The sequence below is a fragment of the Camelina sativa genome, chromosome 11, assembly GCF_000633955.1.
Source record: "Camelina sativa cultivar DH55 chromosome 11, Cs, whole genome shotgun sequence".
NCBI lineage: Eukaryota > Viridiplantae > Streptophyta > Magnoliopsida > Brassicales > Brassicaceae > Camelina > Camelina sativa.
In genome coordinates this window covers 153,069-171,937 of record NC_025695.1, presented here as the reverse complement: position 1 = coordinate 171,937, position 18,869 = coordinate 153,069, and the positions used below count along the sequence as shown (strand labels likewise).

Genomic DNA, 18,869 nt, shown 5'->3' with positions numbered 1-18,869 from the left:
GACCTGAGAAGAAAGAAAGAGAAGATTGACAAGACCAAACATGAAACAAGAGGGCAAAGAGAATGAGAAGCATCCAGAGAATGCCTCCAACAAGAAGCAAGCGGAGGAAGCCTGCCTTCCATATTTTTTTCAAAGTGTAGTCAGTGTGAAGTCTGGACGGAGAGAAGAAGCCTGCCTCACCATCATCATCTGAACAATATATAACATCATGGGATTAGCTGAGCCAGCAGGAGACTGAGTATTAATAATAATAATAATAGGTCAATCTCTATGAATCAATCAATGGAAACTATAAGGTAGAAGAAGAAGAAGAAGAAGAAGAGAGAGGAGACCTTTAGATTGAGGGTAATGAAGAGAGGTGGTCCTTTCACCGCGGCGGCTCAACCGCACAGAAAGTGATCGCTGAGAGTCACTCATCATTATGATGATGGGCTCAAGAACACACACATTAGCTAAGCACAAGAGAGCTTTGATGATTCGAGATATTTGCGAATGAAGATGACAAAAAACAGATCTCTCTTATTATGGATTACGGATTTGAAATCTCGAAGCTTTATAAAATCTACTTAGCTGCTTCTTCTTCTTCTTGTGATGGACGAATCACGAATCCCATGGATCTAGAAGAAACGCTTTAATTTCTCCGTTACTAATTCGCCTTCTTCCTTCCCCCAATGTATGTAATTGCCGATCTCGGTTTACTACAATTGCTCATTCGCTGTACCGGACCGGACCGGACCGGTTCAGGCTTATTAGTACTACTACTGTATGTTTTAATTAGTAGAGAGAACAGAGAAGTAACTAGAGATCGAAATCGAAGAGAGAGAGAGTTGATGGAGGCAGATATAGTGGTGTCTTCGCGTCTGAGCTTCAAGAAGATGCAATCCTCAGAAAAGTACCCGAAAGGCCAATCTACGCGAAGGTGGAAACACCTCAAGCAGATTCTTCAAGCTGACAATTGTCCTCCCGACCTTCCCAATTGTAAGTGTATGTTAGGTTTGACCCTAACCAAAGTAACCAGAATTGATTAAGGGAAGAGAAGATAGAAGATTAGAGAGAAGATAGAAGATAAAGAGAAGAGATTAGAGGTAGAGAGAAGTAGAAGAAAGAGATTAGGAACTGTTTTGTTGATTATTTATTTGATGAAGAACCCTAAATCGGGCAACCATCTTAAATACAGACCCTCAATGTATCTTAGGATCAAAACGACACAGCAACAGCTTAATTGAATTAAACAGTAAACCTTCTCACTAAGACAGAAGCTCTCCCACACTTGGCTACATCTCTCTTCTTTTGGCAAACTCTTCCCCAAGGCTCGAGCCTTACTTCCCTTTGGCCTCAGCTTCCTCTTTATCCATTCACTCAAGATCCTTAACCTATCAGTGTATAATAGATTGGGGTGTGGGATTTTGATTTTGTTTCTGTTTATGATTCTGATTGAATCACACTGACTGCGCAGATGTTAACATTGAGTCGCCTCCATCCACTCAACCCTGCAAGCGAATTTGCGATGTTACTGGATTTGAGGTCTGCTTCCTCCTTCTTCGCTAATTTTTTAGTCTTGGCTGTTTTAAGATCTCTCTCGATTCTAATCCAAATCATCTGATCACGCAACACGCAGGCACCGTATGCTGACCCAAGAACAAATCTCCGTTATGCTAATGCCCATGTTTTCAAGACTCTCCGGTCTCTTTCTCCCGACCAAGTCCACCAGTATCTCTCCATCCGCAATGCTGCTGTTGTTCTCAAGTAGCACCATTATCCTCCTCTTTATGTAGTTGTGATCTTTTTATATGAAATACTATTATATAACTCAAAGACTAGTTTTGATTTCCCTTTTGTTTGAGTACTATTAATTAAAACAGACCACACACATTGGGTTTGGGTACATCTTCTTGTATACCCTTCTTAATACAAAGAATTATTTCTACATGAACAACAATACTAAACTAAACTATCTCTCAAGGCTACATGAACAACCAGTATCTCCAAGAGACAAACTCTACTACGTATGTTGTTGCCTTCCTTCCTTCCTCATATGGTCATGGGGCTGCTTTCCTCAAGATCAGTGTCAATATGTAACAAAGAGCAGCATCCACCGATGATAGCGCTACAATGAATACGGCTACCAGACATAAACTCAGTGTCGCTGTCTTTAGCTGTTTGTTTTTGTTCCCCCCAAAACATTAACACATAAAGTTAGTTACAAACTAGTCTCCCTCTCTTTCTCATATGTAATATGTGTATGTGTAACAACAACATACCGTGCTTGTAAAACTTGGCCACTCTATGTATTTGAGCTGACTTGGTTGCTCAGCCATGAAAGACAAGAGAGATCTCGTGCTCCTTTTTGAATTTTAGAGAAAGATGAACAACATAAGCAAAATCAATGCAACATTCTGACTCTTCCAGCAACAAAAAAAAAAAAAAAAAGATGTGAGAGAATTGATTTTTCTCTTAGTACCAGACGATGTCTCTAAGAAGGCTCAGCCATAATGGCTCTTCTTCTTCGGATGGCTGCTTGTTATGAGAGCTCCAACTTTGACGAGAACAACCTACCGTTACCACCGGCTTATGACTCACTCTTCCATTGATACTCCTCTACAAAACAACAAGGAAACACACACACTCAGAGCTAATTGAAAAGCTTCTTAAGCTGTTCTTTTGGTCTTTTAATACACGGCCATGGAAATTTAAATTTACCGAATCCACAGAAAACTTGAAGCAACTAGGTCCGAACTCATTGCGTCTTTGAATCCGGTGTGACGGAGCCAATCGGATTAAACCTATAAAATCAAAAATCGAAGAAGGATCACTCCAAGGACAAGATCAAAACAGCAGTGAGCAAGTGGATAGAAAGCCACCTGGAGCGAATATCTCAACTGAAACACTAGTGAGAAGCCCCGGAGAAACCACCATCATCCTCCCTAAACCGAGCCGAGCGTTGGAGGAAGACGAAGCTGATGATAACCTCGCGGTAGTCGCAGATATCCAAGAATGGCCTTCGATGATTTATGGGCCGTTTTGGGCTTACAAGTTGCCCGTTGTATCAATTACTTCTTTTATTTTGGGATAGTTGGAATTTTATAGCCCATTTGTTTTAGATTTTTTTTTTGTTTTGCATATTATATCAATGTTGACAAAATATCCAGGATGATGATAACATCCAAAGTATCTAACTTATGCTGTTTTTATTTTGTGTTTAGATCATAAAATACATGTCTACTATTCTATACATTTCTCATCCTCCATCATCACCCCTCCCCGTCGTCGTCCTCATCATCATTCGTAATCCCAACATCGGCTTCGCCATTCTCCTCTTCTTCCGCACCAACATCATCATCATCATCTGAACTCTCATCACTACTTTCATCGTCAGAATCATCATCATCATCATCATCCACAATATACTCATGGTACCATCGAGTACGAGAAATCAAATCCTGTTTCCAAGAAGCAAACAACATGTACATACAAATTAGTTTTTACCTGCCAGTACCAAATTTTCACCCCTCCAGTCACATGTTTTGTATCCAAAGTAACATTCTTGTTAACTTAAGGCATATCCTCCCAGTCAAAAACATCTATATATATATATATATATAAAGCAACCAAGAGGTTAGGGCAATTACCTGATCTATATTTCCCGGCGACAAGGGTCTCTCGTTTCCTCCAGGAGTCCAGATTTTGATATCAGTTTCAATTCCACTGCTACACAAGAGTGGCATGTGAGGATGAGACTCTACACAGTTGACAACATGTTTGTCTGCTGCCATGGCACGGAGAAGCTCTCCGTCTTTCTTCCTCCATATGAATACTCGGCCACAGTCAGAACCACTAACCACATACTCGCACTTGGGTCCAAAAAAGTTTACACCTTTGACTGTTTCACGATTCGTGTGCTCTTTATACACCTGCGGGGGAGTTGGCGTTGGCGTCGTACTCCTCTTCTCCTGAGTTTTAGTTGAAGAGGGATATGGAGCTGGGCCTAGCCCCATATCAGGGGTGAAAAGATAGATGAACTCGTCACTATAAGAAGCGAGGAGCTCACTTTGATCAGAGTAAGCTAGACCTGTTATTCCTACATGGTCGCTTCCAACCAAATGGTGAGGACAGAAGTGGTCGACGGGTTGTGTAAAGTTATACCAACCCTCAGTCCTCAGATCGATAGCTGCGAATATCATAGACACGAGCATACTCATCCATGCCAGCGACCGCAAAAAGACCAGGGTTCCTCGGATCAACTGCAATTGCATGCAAGTAGACAACTAAATTGAACTTGGCTTCTTTACAAGTGAAAAGATTTGTAGCCACCCGAGTCCTAAGATCAAACTGAAAATAATAATATGTTGTTATAGAAAGCAAAAAAAGTTAAAAGAGAAAGGATTGTTCAGAACAGAAAAAAAAAACAGTGAGAAACTCACATGCTTAACAACGCCATCCTCGCCACAAGTATAGAATGAGAATGGACTACCGGGCTCAACAGCCAATTTGTGGACGGGTCCTTGATGTTTACCCAACAAACAAGTCTCGACTTGTCCAGATTCAAGAATTTGGGAATGGCGGACCTGTTAGGAAATGGAATGCAAAGGAGGAAGGGATTCAGATAAAGTTTGCAACTTTTTTTTGCGGGAAACATAAAGCAAGTAGTAAGATAGGAAGAGAGAAGAGGAGGGACCTGCTTATCAGCAGCAGAAGTGACAATGCTACGATCGTCAGAGAAAGGCATAAATTGGGCTTGGAAAACATTGTTGTAGTGGCCGGAATCGAAAGAGAGCTTGACAGAAGCAGTCTGCCAATCCCAAAGGATGACCTGTTTGTCATCAGAACCTGAAAGCAAGATATCTCCATCTGCATTGAAACTCACAGTGTTTACACAACCCTCATGCTCAACCAGCTTCTTGTCAAGCCCCAGACGCCGCAGTAGATTCTGGTAAAGTACAGAATCAATCAATTACAGTGAGTGAGCTAGCGATTTCATCCAATCCAATGTATACACATCCATCAACATAATTTGGTTGCCTTTCAGTAAAAACATCCATCAACATAGTTATCCTATTATAGGTAGAAACATTTGTAATTGTAGAAGCAAAAAAAAAAAAAAAACAATCGCTAGCTAGTTTTCAATAAGAAAGAAATTGAAGACAAAAGATATCATCATCTAATTGAAGAAGAAGAGACCAGCGAACAGAGAACTCACAACAACTACCTCTCTCTCTCTCTCTCTCTCTCTCTCCTTCTCTCTCTATATATATATGTCTGTGTTTTGGGGCCGCCGCGAGCGAAGAAGCCTCTCTCTCTCATTTTGACTTGGGTGGTGTTTTTTGTCTTTTTTCTTTTAATGGTATTTACTACAATGCTATTGTTTGTGTGTTAGTCTCTTAATTAATGATGCTAAAAGTAGAGATTTTTTCTTTCATTAACCAACTTTTTAGAGATAAATTGTGACTTACAAACGAAATCAAAATCAATTGAATCAAGAAAACCAACACCACCAACATATACAGCCAGCCCACATCATCTGCATATTGCTGTACAGTTTTTTTCTTTCTAATGGGGAACCAACCATCAATGATGATGAGTTGTGCTTCTCCTCAGGGCTGCCAATATACCCCCTCCTAGTCCTGATGACGATTTTTTCTTTTCCTCTCCCTCTTCTCCTACCTCCTTGGCTATCTCTTGAAGCTGCTCTATGATCTCTGAGAAGTCTGGTCTCTGCGTCGCATCCTGCTCCCACAATCTCTCCAATAGCTCTGCCAATTTCGGATTCGTGTTCTTTGGTATCGTTGGCCTTAATCCCTGACATTCACACCAACAAAAACTTTTTGTTAACTTGGTTGAACGTTTTACATCCACAACTGCTGCATTCTACACACCTATTACTTACCTTCTGGACGACCCCTACTGCTGCCTGCAATGGCGTCATGTATTCATATGGAAGCTGCCAATCACATCAACCCATCATTAGTTAAAGACACTCTCTATCTCCCTCGTTTAAATATTTTATTTTCTCAGACACACGTACCTTCCCAGTCAACAACTCCCATAGTACAATCCCGTAGCTGAATACATCTGCCTTGTGATCATATGGCTTGTGTTCTATCACCTGAATTGCAACAAAAATCATTGTGTCAGACTGAGATACTAGCCATCTTCTATATGCCAATAGATAAAAAGAACAGTACGTGTGTTTTAAGGTATAACCACGAAATAAGAAAATTTCTCTTACATTTGAAGATTGGAAAATCAAATTGTCCGTAACAAAAGCTATAAAGAGCATGAAGACAAACGTACCTCTGGAGCCATCCACCGATATGTTCCAGTTTCAGCTGTCATAACTCCAGTTTGTGCTTTCACTCTGGCCACCCCAAAGTCTGCAACCTTAACCACCTGTAACAATTGACCCAGACACGAATATGAATCCGCAACTGAACTGCTATCGACAGGAGCAAGAAATAACTAGGTAATGGACACCTAGTTAATGAAAAGAATATGATGAAATACATCCCGTGGAGTACTAGCTCAAGGAGATATCATATGTGATGCAGCAGAACATGTCATTTGAGCCTTAACATGGAGCAGTGTTATAACCAAAACATGTACCGGAAAAAATGCAGATTCATACATTCCCACTACAGAGCTAATAGTGTGCATGGAGGAGAAATAAATAGATATATGTAACACTAAATAGAGATTTTTACCTCATTTTCGTCCATTAAGAGGTTGGCAGCCTTCAAATCTCTGTGAATTATGTTATTTTGGTGTAAGTAGCTCATCCCTTTGCAAATATCTATAGCTACTTTAAACAAAGCTGGAAGCTTAAAGACGCCCTTTTGCTTGTGGAGATAGTCATATACACTTCCACCGGGCATGAATTCTATTTAATGTAAGAGAGTCAAAGGAGGGCAACGAGAATAAAAATGGTAAACGTAGAACGTGACATCAAACAGAATGATACGGATAAATATGGTCACTGCAACATACCAGTAACGATACACAGATGTGGAGGCTTGGTGCAAGCACCAATGAACTGAACAACATTTTTGTGTCGAACTTTCCTGAAAACGGAAATTTTTTTGAATGATACTCTTATCGTTTATCTGCGCATAAAAATACAAGGGAACAGACATGAAGGCACACAAACCTCATAATAAAGACTTCTTGGGCAAACTCTTTCTCTAGCTCTGAATCAAGACGCTCTGGCTTGAGGACTTTGATAGCAACTTCCTGGCTACAATATGTACCTTTATACCTGAATAAAACAAAAGGTAAAGAAAAAGAAAGGAGAGAGATTAATATCTGAGGACCTTAATATGACAATGTGTTTGACAGATACAGCCAACTTACAGATCTCCGTAAGAACCAGATGCAATTTTATGCCCAAACTTTAAGTGTTGAAGGTTGATTTCCCAAACATCAGTTCCATCACTGGGTATTGCAACATGAGTTCTGACACCTGTTTGCCCATTTTCCTTTTCGGGAGAGAAGGATTGCCGCATAGGCCAGCTTTGGCACTGCAACTGAGTACGTATGATGAAAGAAATATTAATGTCTAAAGGCAAGATTTGTGCGTGAGATGGTTTCAATATGAAAACCCGTAAGACTTCATATTATCAAACTCCATTTCATTCACAATTAGGTGATTTGGGAAGAAAAAGGTTGTCAGTGGATGATAAAGTTTGCAACTGAAAACAAGTACCTCGATCTTTGCAGCTTCTTTCTCCAATGATAATCTAAGTCTGTCTGTTTCCTGAATAATAAAAAAGATAGCATGACAACCACATTTTATAATCCGGAACCTTTAGCATGTCACAGATAGTTGCGTTTCAGCATATTAGATCACCAAACAGTTGAAAAAACATAATTGAAAGAGCCCTTGAAAAGAAAGGGATTACAGCCACCTGCCAACACGCTTGTGTTCTGTAGAGCACAGATAAAGAAGAGTAAACAAGGATAAGAGGAACACACACAAAGAAAAAAAGAGTACCTCGTAGGGCCAACCATCAACAACAAAAACATCTAGTGAGTAGCCATCAGTTGTAGAGAAAGCATGCGCCTCTTGAATGTTTAGCCCAAGCTCAGCAAGCAAGGCAGTTAACTGGATCATTTACAGTAGCTAAGTTAAAAAGATCATACTACCTAGTTCCTTGTAACTAATGTGAATATAACTTGGTAACACCAATTGTCTTTGAAGGAGCAAGCAATGAGCTTATTATATACCTGAAAAAGGAGTTTAGGCTTGTCTTCAGTGGAAAAAGTGATCTCATGCAAGGGCCTGCATTTGGACAAAGATTGGGAATTGAACAATCATTGCCAGAAGAAAAACAGGTGATTTGTGTGTAGCTAGAGTAGTAAAAGAGGAAGGAAGTACCGTGAATAGAGGGCATTGTTATGAACGGAATTGTCACCGTCGTCGTCGTTGTCTTGGGAAAGAGGAGATGCAAGAGCAAGAGCTTCAAGATTGGGGGAAGAACCAAAGGCAGGGGGAGGATGAATGCTGGAAGATGAATCAAAAGAAGATTAGTTGATCCCTTATTAGTTGGTTTGTTTTGATCAAAGAGAATTTTTTATGTTATAGAAAGAAAAAAAAGGAGGAAAAAACAAACCTTTTTCTTGGTAATGGAGGATCAGCGGGTTCCTGGTTAGTAGAAGAAGAGGAAGAAGAGTCCAAGGGAGTGGAGTCAGGTGAAGTCCCAGCAGGAGGTTGAACCTTAAGAAAAGATCAGTCACCAAAGATCCTGTGAGTCGAGAGACAAGCCCAAAAAAAAAGAGTTGACAGAGGCAACACAAAAATAAAAGATGAAGGGATCATCATCGGGGAACAAGGAAGCCGAGAGAGAGAGATGGGGATGGTTGATGGGTATATATATATATATGTATGTATACGATTGGTAAAGACTGAAGAGGAAGCTAAGGACAGACCTGGACGAGACGGACTTGGATGGCAGGCCTATTAAGAGGATCATAAGCAGAAAGGAGCAAGCGCTTGTGCATGAGAACGTCTTCAGCCCTCTCCACATTCACATCCAAAGCATACCTAAATCAATCAATCATCATCTCACATTCATTTATCAAACAAATTCAAAGGAGCACATATAAACGAGGATGGATCATGGATGGGACATGCAGCAGAGATACAGAGACAGAGACAGAGANCAGAAACAGAGACAGAGAGATACATATAATATAAGGTCAGGAGGAAGAAAAAAGGGGGGGAAACCTGGCAGGGAGGCGATTGAAGTGAGTCCAGAGCTCGTCCTGGAAAGAAGGGAGGTGGGAGTCGGGGATGTCGTCGGAGAGACGGAGACGGCGGAGGACCTCGTGGAAGACCTCCATTTTGATGCGCTCGCGGCGGTCCATGGTAGCCTGAGAGGTAGGTAAGGCGTCGAAAATAACGCGACTGGCGCAACTCTCGTTGTCCTCCATCACCATTGACGACCAACCACGATGATACTCTTCTTTTTGTTTATAAAAAGAGAAAGGGGAAAGGTGGAAATGAAGAAGATGGATGTGAATAAAATGTGAGAATCAGAGGCTTTTCCTTTCCTATTTGGTTTTTTTTTCGATCGTTACAGATACCGACGATTTGGAAGAAGAGAGATCAGAAGAATTCACAGAAAATAATTTGAGAAATTGAAGAGAGAGAGAGAGAGAGAGAGAGAGGTGCTAATTCGCTTCTTCTTTTTTTTTGTTGTTTGTTATTTTTTATCTTCTTTTTCCTTCCTCTCTGCTCTCTCTCTTTATATTTCTTTTTATATTTATTTATGGGGCTGGCTGGCTGGCTGGGTTTAGGGAGTAGTTTAGTATAGGGGATTGGGGTGTTAAACGACGGCGTATAAGATGAGTCATGCCCCCGTGGCGATACTGATCCTTTTAACTTCTATATATTAAGGAAGGAAAAGGTTTGAGGGGCTATTAACGTCATTTCCACGAAGCTTCTCTCTCTCTCTCCGTTATTTTAATTATTTTATTTCAATTATCCCCACCCACCCCTCCCTCAAACATTTTTTAATATCCGTCGTAATTACTAATTATCCCAAATAATCATGAAAAGGAGTAATTGAAAGAAGAGATCAAATCCCTAAACCAACACATTCCCCCCCCCATAGATACGCTCTCTCTCTCTCTTTCTCTCTCCTATGCATGCAGTTTTACTGTTGGTATGTTGTTACTAGTACAGTAATACTATACTAGTAGTAGTTAGTAGTACATGTTAATGTGGCCCCCCTCTTCTACTCCAAGTCTCCAAATAAGAAGAAGACGACCCCACGCAGACATAAAATAGACTTATCCGGATCAGGTTCCACCTCCTAATATATTTTTTTTTTTACTATTTCCCCCAACATTACATGACATGCTGAATATGGAGTACACATAATCCCTTTTCATTTGTTCTTTTTTTTTTTCTACTTCTTAACTTTTTTTGCATGCCTTTTTTTTTTTCTAAGTTTTTAATTTGGATATATTATTAGTTAATTCAATCAAAAGAAAAAATGTGGTGCCGATTTTGTTACACCATGCATATTCGTGGGTTTTGTCGGACGGATAATGTTTTTCTTTTTCTTTGTTTGTTTGTTTGTTTATATATATACTAGATTAGGACCCGTTCGATGTGCGGGTTTAGAGCTTTTAAAATAAAATTAATTTTAACAAAGAATATAAAATAATTTTTTTAGTAAGTACAACCTATCTATAAAATTAAATTGATACACGAAGTTGTCCAATATGATATTTGGTGTAAATGGTGCGACTCTGCAGTTGAGACTATTAATCATGTTTTCTTTAAATGCCTTCGATTGTGTGAAGTTTAGGATTTATCTCAGACTATGGTCTTGTCAGAAGGTTTTCCATATAAATCGGTGTACTCGAATTTAGATTTTGTTTTCTAGAGGGGTGCCTCTCAACAGGGTGGTCCTAATCAACTTCTTCAATTACCATAGATTTTATGGGCAATCTGGAAGGCCACAAATAAAAAAGTTTTTCAAGGTTTAGAGATCGAGGCGAATGATATAATTGCTCAGGCTTTGGGCGATAAGTTAGCCTGGGAAGAGGCGCTCTCTTTTCCGACGGTAATTTCAGCTCCATCTCCGTCTTCAGATGTCCAGGTTTCTTCACCTTGTTGTCAGATTGATGGTTCTGGGAAAGCAACCAATGTGCATTCAGGATTGGGCTGGTAGTGTCGCGTTGGTGAGGAGCGAACCTTATTGTTGGGGGCCAAGTGTCTAAGATGGCCTCTCCCCCTACATTCGGAGTTAGAAGCGTTGTTGTGAGTCATGGAGCGGATACGTGCTGCAGGGATCGCTTGTCACATTTCGAGACTGATTGTGCTGAGTTACTCACTATTGTGCAAGCCCCTGAAGATTGACCGTCTTTCTCCAACCTTCTCGATGAGTTTAACTCGCTGGAGTCCTTTCCACTATTCTATATCTCTTGGATCCCGCGTGCGTCAAATACGAAGGCAGATTGTCTTGCCCGTGCTCCGTGTTTATTATCTCTGAAGTTTCTTTTGTAAACCCCTTCCCTCCAGCTTGGACAACTAACTAATGAATTTTCTTTTAATTTATTGTTTGGTTGAAAAAAAAAGTATATAGATACACTTTTAGTTAAAGAAAATAGTTGTAGATGAGTTCAAAATTATTAAAATAAAATTAAATTTAACAAATAATATATATTTAATTCTTTTCATAAGTAAAAACAATGTATAAAAGTAAAGATATAAACTTTTAATTATAGAAAATAGTTTTTTTTTTGCTATAATACACCAATGTATATCTATTTACAAATCTACGATATACATTACCAATAAAAGTGTATTTGTACACACATATATTTTACTGTATACTCTTTAGTCCTTACTACTACCAACAAATTGTCTTTACGAATACATTAAATAACCTATTATATGTCTCTTCACTTTAACATTTTTATAGTTATAAAAACGCATATATTAATATTATATACTCCTATCTTAGATATTACAATAGCAGTCCTTTTGAATAAATTATTTGGTTGGTGGAGAAAAATATGAGACTATCTATCTTTTTTTTTTTACTTCAACCATCTTTTTCTTTATGTAAAGATGAGTATTTACATTTTTTTAGAAACAGTAATTAATTGTATATTTTCACAATCATTTTTTATCATATATAAAAAGTAAATTTTCTTGTAAAATTAGCAAATTAAAATTAAAATAAATAAACTATATTATAATTTTGAATTTATTGATATCTATATATATATAATCTCCTTATAATGATCTTTTTAAAATTTTAAAGCTGTAGGTTTTTTTTCTTTAAATTTTTTTAAATAAAATTAGGTTTTCTTTTCTCTATTTTACTTTTATATAAAATTTTAATAAACTTAGAATTGACATATGTCAACATCTAAATGATACAATTGACACGTGTCACGATCTTGTTACTGAGTAATTTTGTTTTCTCTATTTTACTTTTATATAATACTTTTTTACGGTAGGTTTTGAATTTTTATATTTTTATTTTTTAAATTTTAATAAAAGTAAAATTGAAATGATACAATTGACACGTGTCACGATCTCGTTAATTAGTAATTTTGTCATCAAACTTTATATAATAAGATTTGCTTGCCTTTGTAATTAGTGTATGTTAATCTAGCTTGCACCCACACATCAACGAATATGTATCTCAGAACAAACAAAACATACTGTATAGTCTGTATATGTGGAGTAGAAATGGACGGAGAATGCCCCCAAACATTTATATTTTACGACTTAACGTACGTCTCTCTCTCGCAAGTCGCATCGCATGTGACTCCCTTCCCCCCATCTTTGGAGAGACATTTCCATTACTACCTTACTAGTTCCACCATTTTTCTCATTTCTTTTTAATTTTTATATATTTTATCATCTTCCCCGGCCCGGCTCCCCCCTAAACTAAACAAAACTGTATAATTCCCATTATAACCATCTTCTGCAATGCTAATAGAACTATATATATATATATATATATTTGTATTCTTAATTTTAAGGCATATTCATCTATTTTTACTTGCAAGTTAACGGTATCATCCTACGAGCAGCTATTGTGATATAGTGTATATAATATATTATTATGCTAACACGCACGGGTTAATCTTGTTGATTTGGCGGAATGTCATTAACTATCTTGTATTGTATATTTCGACTCACTAAAGTAGCCCATATCATCATGATCCAAAATTTTAAAGTTTATATTATCATATAACCTGTGTTGTCAACCAAAAAGAATATAGATTATCGTAAACCTAGCTAATACATAACATAATGGGGTACCACGTGGTGCATGCATGGTTTCCTCTTCTATTTACTATACTATATCATAATAAAAAAATGTCTTATGCGCGTTATAATGCAATCCCTCTTTAATTTAATTAATTCTTGGTATAAAATGACTTGAAGTTACAACATTCTCTTTAAACTATTGATCAGGCAAAAACACGCATAAATTGTAAAATAATAACACAATGGAGACGCAGCCCTTAATTACATTTTCATAGACTTCTTTTTTTAATGGTTACCCACTCATATCTCGATACGATATTAAGCACTTCGTCGTAATGCAGTGATCCGACGCCGAATGATTTAAAACTTTTGGTCATATTTAATTTGGAGAGGTTAAATTATTTTGTTTTTCGTTATTATATAAAAAAAAAAACTCCATATATAACGATCTCGAGACTCGAGGAGGAAGGAGTTGACCAGAGGGAGATCGAGATGATTAAAGATGCGGCAGCCAGAAAAAGGAATAAACCACTTTGATTCGGTCGTTATTAATCAATCACAAAACTCTCAACTAGTACTAACTAAGTATTTTTAACAGCCATTGAAAAAGATATTAAGAGGTATTGGTCGCAATGACGATGATGTGGCAGCACATGGCTGCATTTCAGCCCACGTGGATTGTTGCCCCTTTACTCTCACCAAAGGTCACTAACGGGACGGCCAGCGAAGCCTCGACTTGTCGTCGTTCTAACTTATATGTCTAAAGTTGCAATCCATCCCACATCAACCCCAACGCTCTCCAATGAATTTCTCTCGCCTCTTCTCTTCTTCTTCTTCTTCTTCTTTACTAAACGCAAATTCATTTTAAATCAATGATCTTACTCTTACCTAGATAGACATTATGCCTCGATTTGTTCTACTTTTTTCCTAACAAATTCTATCATACTTAACATTGATACCCACAAAAGAAAAAAAAAGAAAACAAATTCCATCATACGAATGCGATCAATGCTAAGGTATAAGTACAACCCAATCAGCAGTTTGGTAAAATCCACATAACCGCATTCACTTCTTATTATATAACCCGTGTGGTAATCCACAAAAAAAAATCGCAATTAATTCAATCAATGTATCCTAAGTTTTGTGTTTCATCAACTATAATGTATGGTCGCGTGTCAAGTTTATTTTCATGTGTCTCATATTCATATCATCATGCATGAAGCAATCAAATATGGAAATATACATGTGTATATTTATTTATTCATCATCGTTCAAGTACCAAGATAATTTTAAGATTCAACGACTAAACGCTATGTCAGACGATGATCACTTAGATAATATTATCATTTATCACCACACGGAAAAGTTTATATTATCACCAAACAATACGAAGATTTTTAACAACGTTTATTTATTTCCATGATGATAAAACCCTAATGATCGAGTGACACACACCGTAGGTCAAGGATCCTGCAAATGGATACGGCCAATATTTTAAACCTTTTTTCAAATATGTTACAAAGTTATCATGAGCCAAATTACATTACATATGTATTTATAAGCTTGTTATTATTACTCCTCGGTCTGTTCACTGTTTATGAAAATTTAAACAAATGTGGGAAAATATGTACATAATAGAGATTCATTGAATCGAGACATCAAATTCTGATGGTGTCGACTGTGTTGTCTCATACATTAGTTGTAAGCCTGCCTACACGTTTTTTTTTTTGTTTTTTGTTTTATCTTAACCTAATTAATTGAAATTCAAAACATATGTATTATATATAAAACTATCACTTGATGTAATTCAGCTAAAGTACTGCTAATTCAACTAAAGCTGACAAAACTTGCTCGTTCAAAAGAGTAACAAAGAAATGTAAGCGCCCTACTTTTTTAATAATACAGTATAAATGTATAATAATCCACTAGTTTAGCATGTTGATATAAATATATGAATATGGAATTAGTTTGTACAAACATTAGGTAGATAAGTTGAGAAATACAAAATATCACGAAAGCATTTTCTTCTATTTTAAAAGTAAATTATAAGCAATATAATAACCCACGAAGAGATTGGCACAATATATAAAAGTTGATCATTTAAATTAGTCCAATAAACACGTTTTGTACGCAAACTCGGATTAGACTTAGACGGTCCTCGTAATGTAATAGGGAAAGTATAATAATATTGATAATCCCATCCGAATGAAAGAGACCGATGCTAATTTTATTTTTCCTGATTGAGAGAATATACAAGTATAGAAAACGTGGAGATCAGTGTAGAAAATGACGTAGATGTATGAATATTGGATAAGATGGCCAACGATTAATAGTGGAAATAGTTTTGCGAAACATATAGACTTGGCTTAGGTCTCTTAATTTAGGACTATACTAATTATTGTCACATTCGCAATTATCTTAATTAGAACATGTACAGTACGTCGTAGTCTAAAACAAACTAAAAATTACTTATTCAAACAGTTTACAAATCAACTAGATTAAAATAAAGAAAAAGAAAAAAAATAATAATAATAAAAGAGAGTAGTAATTATATTAGATCGCTCCTAAATGTACAAATATACACAGTAGAATGTGGATGACATGTAAATTAAGCTGAAGATAAAGTATATATATCAGAAAGCAGTGGGATGAAAATAAGAGAGAAGGAAGGATACTACTACAGAGAGAGAGAGAGAAGAGTCCATTAAGAAGGGAGAAAGGCCCGTATAAGGCCCAAGAAAATTCAGAGGGGAAGAAGAAAATGACGATGAGCAGCGTAGTCAACGAAGGTATGGAGAGGAACAACAAGTTCTTCACTATACTTGTCGTCGTCGTCGTCAAACACTTGAAGCTCCTTCTTGGCCTTATCCTTGAGCTCTTGGGCCATTTGGATAGCTCCATCGGTCTTCTTCTCATCATCCACAACCTGATAGAGCATCCCAACGGCTCTCCCGTACCTTCGGAGAGTCTCAAGCTCATGGTCAGTGGCACCGCCGAGGAGGCCTCCGCAAACGGCAGAGCATTCAGCCATGGCTCCGAATTTCTTCTCCTGAACGAAAGAAGGAGGAAAGGGGCCACCTTCGAGGTCGACGAACTGGCCAGCAGCCATACCAGTGGAGCCGACGGTGCGGGCAATCTCAGCGATGACCCTGAGGATGGTGGCACGGGGAACAAGGTCGGGAGGGGTGTGGGAGACAATGTGCTGGAAGGCGAGTGGGAAGAGGGCGTCGCCGGCGAGAATGGCGATGTCGGAGCCGTAGACTGTGTGGTTCGATGGCTTTCCTCGGCGGACAGGATCATCGTCCATACAGGGGAGGTCGTCGTGTATCAACGAAGCCGCGTGGACCTGATCATCATCATCATGATTCAATTGGATTCATTTCCATTACTACAGATCAGAGATCACAACAAACTGCAATTAACACATAATAAAACTGACCATTTCAAGGGCACAAGCGGTTGGGAAAGCGGCGAGGCGATCGCCACCGAAAAGCTCGCAGGCGGCAACACACATGACTGGAGGGGCACGCTTGGCGCCTTGTGCGAGCACCGAGTATCTCATCGACTCGTAGATCCCCGCAGGGTACTTGACCGGTATCGCCTCGTCGAGCTTCTGATTGATCTCCGTCATCAGAGTTCCCCAATACGTCTTCAGATCGAAATTCGAAGACGATGAAGAAGACCCAATTGCTCCGCCGCCTGAGAGTCTCATCATCATAGGACGACGATTGACGGGTTTCTCCGCCGCAAGAAGACACAAGCTGGGCACTAGTGGTGTCGCTGAAGCACTAAACAACATCGCCTTGGATTGAGATGGAACTAGAGATTGACAGAGACGATATAATACCAACCAAATAATTGTCTAAAACTCTTAACAAAGATTAAATTTTTCTTTTGGTTAAAGCCATAAAAGAAACGAAGCAAACACTTTTTGATGGAGATAGTGAATGACTAGTAGTACAAGTACTAGCTAGTGTCGCATGACTCAGATGTTGGAGTCAAAAAAGCTAAGCTAATTGGACTTTTGTCAGAATTTTGGAGAATCCATCCTATCCTTACATACCCAAAACAAACATCATCAGCTCCCAAATGTATTTGGATTTAATTACACAGCTCTTCTTCTGCAACACTAAGCTCGGAACAAATCAAAATTAGAGCAAGAAAGACTGAAAGAGTTACGATAACACAACACACTCTCTTTCTTTCCTCTCTCCTTCTCTTTGATGACACCCACTAGGCTTTCAGAAGGCGGATTTGAGCTTCTCCACTTCCGATAGGAGGGAGGAGTTCCCTTCACACGCCTCTTTCAACACCTCCCATCTTTTCTCTTTCTCCCTCGTTTCTTCCATGGCGTCTGCAACCCCTTTACTATACCCCACCAGTTTCAGCATCATCCCCTGCAAAACATTGGTTTTGTTATTTTCATCTTCAGTACTCACTCAGCTCTACAAACAACAACCACAATAGCTGCCAGGGTTTTCATTCAACTTACCTCTCGATGACTCTTTCTCGATACATCTCTGACCAGAGACTTCACAATCTTATTCCGCAGGGATACTTTTTCCTTGGCTTCACTGCAGAATACTAAAGATGAAAAGTGATGCAGAACGAGTGTAAAGGCTACTGATCCCCGCGCCGCTGCTTTGTCCAGGGCTCCACAAGTCCATGACTTCAGGTACGCCTCAAGGACTGCTTCGTTTTCCTGCAATATCAATAATACCAATTTATCTTAGTCGATGATACTCATAAACATGCCATTATTCAACACTATATACCCTCTCTTTTTTTTTCTTTTCTTTTTTTGGGGGGCAAATTACCTCAACCGGTTCAAGGTAACCATCTGCTTCTCCCAAGCATTTGTCTAGACTTGGCAGAAGCTGAAGAACACTGGCATTGGAGAGCACAGTCCATGCTGATAGTCGAACTGAGGATTCCACACATTGATGCAAGTAAATCGATACCTGTCGGCCAAACAGTTCATCACCATATGACACCGCAGCATACTGCTCCACGACCATCTCCAGAAAAGTAGAGTAGTTCTCGTGAATGTCTGACTTGAACATCAAGAGCTCAATGTCACGGTGGTTTAGTCTCGCTTCATCAAGATACTGCCCGTAGAGCTCCTGCAGAAAATTGTACAAGTTCCTAGTGTTCTTGTCTTTGATGATGTCCATTCCAACAAGCAACACGGTAGACAAAGCGTGAAACTTCCAAACCAATGGCACACTCAAAACAGGAGACGGAACCGATCCAAAACCAGACTCAAGTCCTGCAAGAAAGAAAACTCCAGATTTCGCGACTTCAAGCAACTCTGTGGAATCTGGTGGCCCTGTTGAGGTTTTACCACTGTGGACTGCTGAAATGGCGCTGAGAAACCAGTGCGGAGGTAGGGGCATTCTCTGGTGAGCCCACTCTGTGATCGAGGAGTCTATTTTTTTATCCTGTGTCGAACAATTTGGCATTTCACCGTCCTCATGAATCGTCTCCAGTCCAACTGTGTCCTTCTTTACCTCACTGGCTCCTTTCTCGGCTTTAGATTTTTCCTTTGGCTGTAACCATCTATGTCTGAAGTGAGAAGCAAGCATACTGCTCATACGATGATAATCCTCTTCGCTGCAATCCCATTCAAACGATA

The 18,869-nt window shown here is 38.8% G+C and overlaps 6 protein-coding genes and 1 pseudogene across 6 annotated transcripts; 1 reads left to right on the top strand and 6 right to left on the bottom strand.

The window, feature by feature from the left end:
* Positions 1 to 756, bottom strand: part of LOC104720766 — a 3,717-nt pseudogene extending 2,961 nt beyond the window's left edge.
* Positions 636 to 1,897, top strand: LOC104720762 (chromatin-remodeling complex subunit ies6-like). The gene is made up of 3 exons (XM_010438641.2): positions 636 to 978; positions 1,457 to 1,524; positions 1,619 to 1,897. Exons 1-3 carry the CDS (start codon positions 672 to 674, stop codon positions 1,748 to 1,750), a joined length of 507 nt encoding a protein of 168 aa, XP_010436943.2. The 5' UTR covers positions 636 to 671; the 3' UTR covers positions 1,751 to 1,897.
* On the bottom strand, positions 1,819 to 2,980 carry LOC104720763. Its single transcript, XM_010438642.2, has 5 exons — positions 2,862 to 2,980; positions 2,701 to 2,783; positions 2,462 to 2,598; positions 2,262 to 2,343; positions 1,819 to 2,156 (listed from the first exon to the last, which is right to left on the bottom strand). The coding sequence occupies exons 1-5, from the start codon at positions 2,917 to 2,919 to the stop codon at positions 2,040 to 2,042; spliced, it is 477 nt and encodes a 158-aa protein (XP_010436944.1). The 5' UTR covers positions 2,920 to 2,980; the 3' UTR covers positions 1,819 to 2,039.
* On the bottom strand, positions 3,030 to 4,951 carry LOC104727467 (DDB1- and CUL4-associated factor 8-like; the record flags this gene model as incomplete). Its single annotated transcript, XM_019231713.1, is given in 5 exon segments — positions 3,030 to 3,440; positions 3,630 to 4,163; positions 4,165 to 4,329; positions 4,422 to 4,565; positions 4,676 to 4,951. Coding segments are annotated over 5 exon segments (1,308 nt in total), but the record flags the coding sequence as incomplete, so codon positions are not given.
* On the bottom strand, positions 5,383 to 9,704 carry LOC104720761 (serine/threonine-protein kinase STY46). The gene is made up of 15 exons (XM_010438640.1): positions 9,218 to 9,704; positions 8,920 to 9,034; positions 8,604 to 8,707; positions 8,369 to 8,494; positions 8,218 to 8,272; positions 7,985 to 8,095; positions 7,697 to 7,747; positions 7,345 to 7,517; positions 7,142 to 7,249; positions 6,982 to 7,055; positions 6,699 to 6,874; positions 6,292 to 6,387; positions 6,023 to 6,103; positions 5,885 to 5,938; positions 5,383 to 5,796 (listed from the first exon to the last, which is right to left on the bottom strand). Exons 1-15 carry the CDS (start codon positions 9,427 to 9,429, stop codon positions 5,566 to 5,568), a joined length of 1,767 nt encoding a protein of 588 aa, XP_010436942.1. The 5' UTR covers positions 9,430 to 9,704; the 3' UTR covers positions 5,383 to 5,565.
* LOC104720758 (heterodimeric geranylgeranyl pyrophosphate synthase small subunit, chloroplastic-like) lies at positions 15,761 to 17,156 on the bottom strand. Its single transcript, XM_010438637.1, has 2 exons — positions 16,674 to 17,156; positions 15,761 to 16,580 (listed from the first exon to the last, which is right to left on the bottom strand). Exons 1-2 carry the CDS (start codon positions 17,031 to 17,033, stop codon positions 15,978 to 15,980), a joined length of 963 nt encoding a protein of 320 aa, XP_010436939.1. The 5' UTR covers positions 17,034 to 17,156; the 3' UTR covers positions 15,761 to 15,977.
* Positions 17,227 to 18,863, bottom strand: LOC104720759 (transcriptional elongation regulator MINIYO-like). The gene is made up of 3 exons (XM_010438638.2): positions 18,052 to 18,863; positions 17,727 to 17,936; positions 17,227 to 17,631 (listed from the first exon to the last, which is right to left on the bottom strand). Exons 1-3 carry the CDS (start codon positions 18,826 to 18,828, stop codon positions 17,476 to 17,478), a joined length of 1,143 nt encoding a protein of 380 aa, XP_010436940.1. The 5' UTR covers positions 18,829 to 18,863; the 3' UTR covers positions 17,227 to 17,475.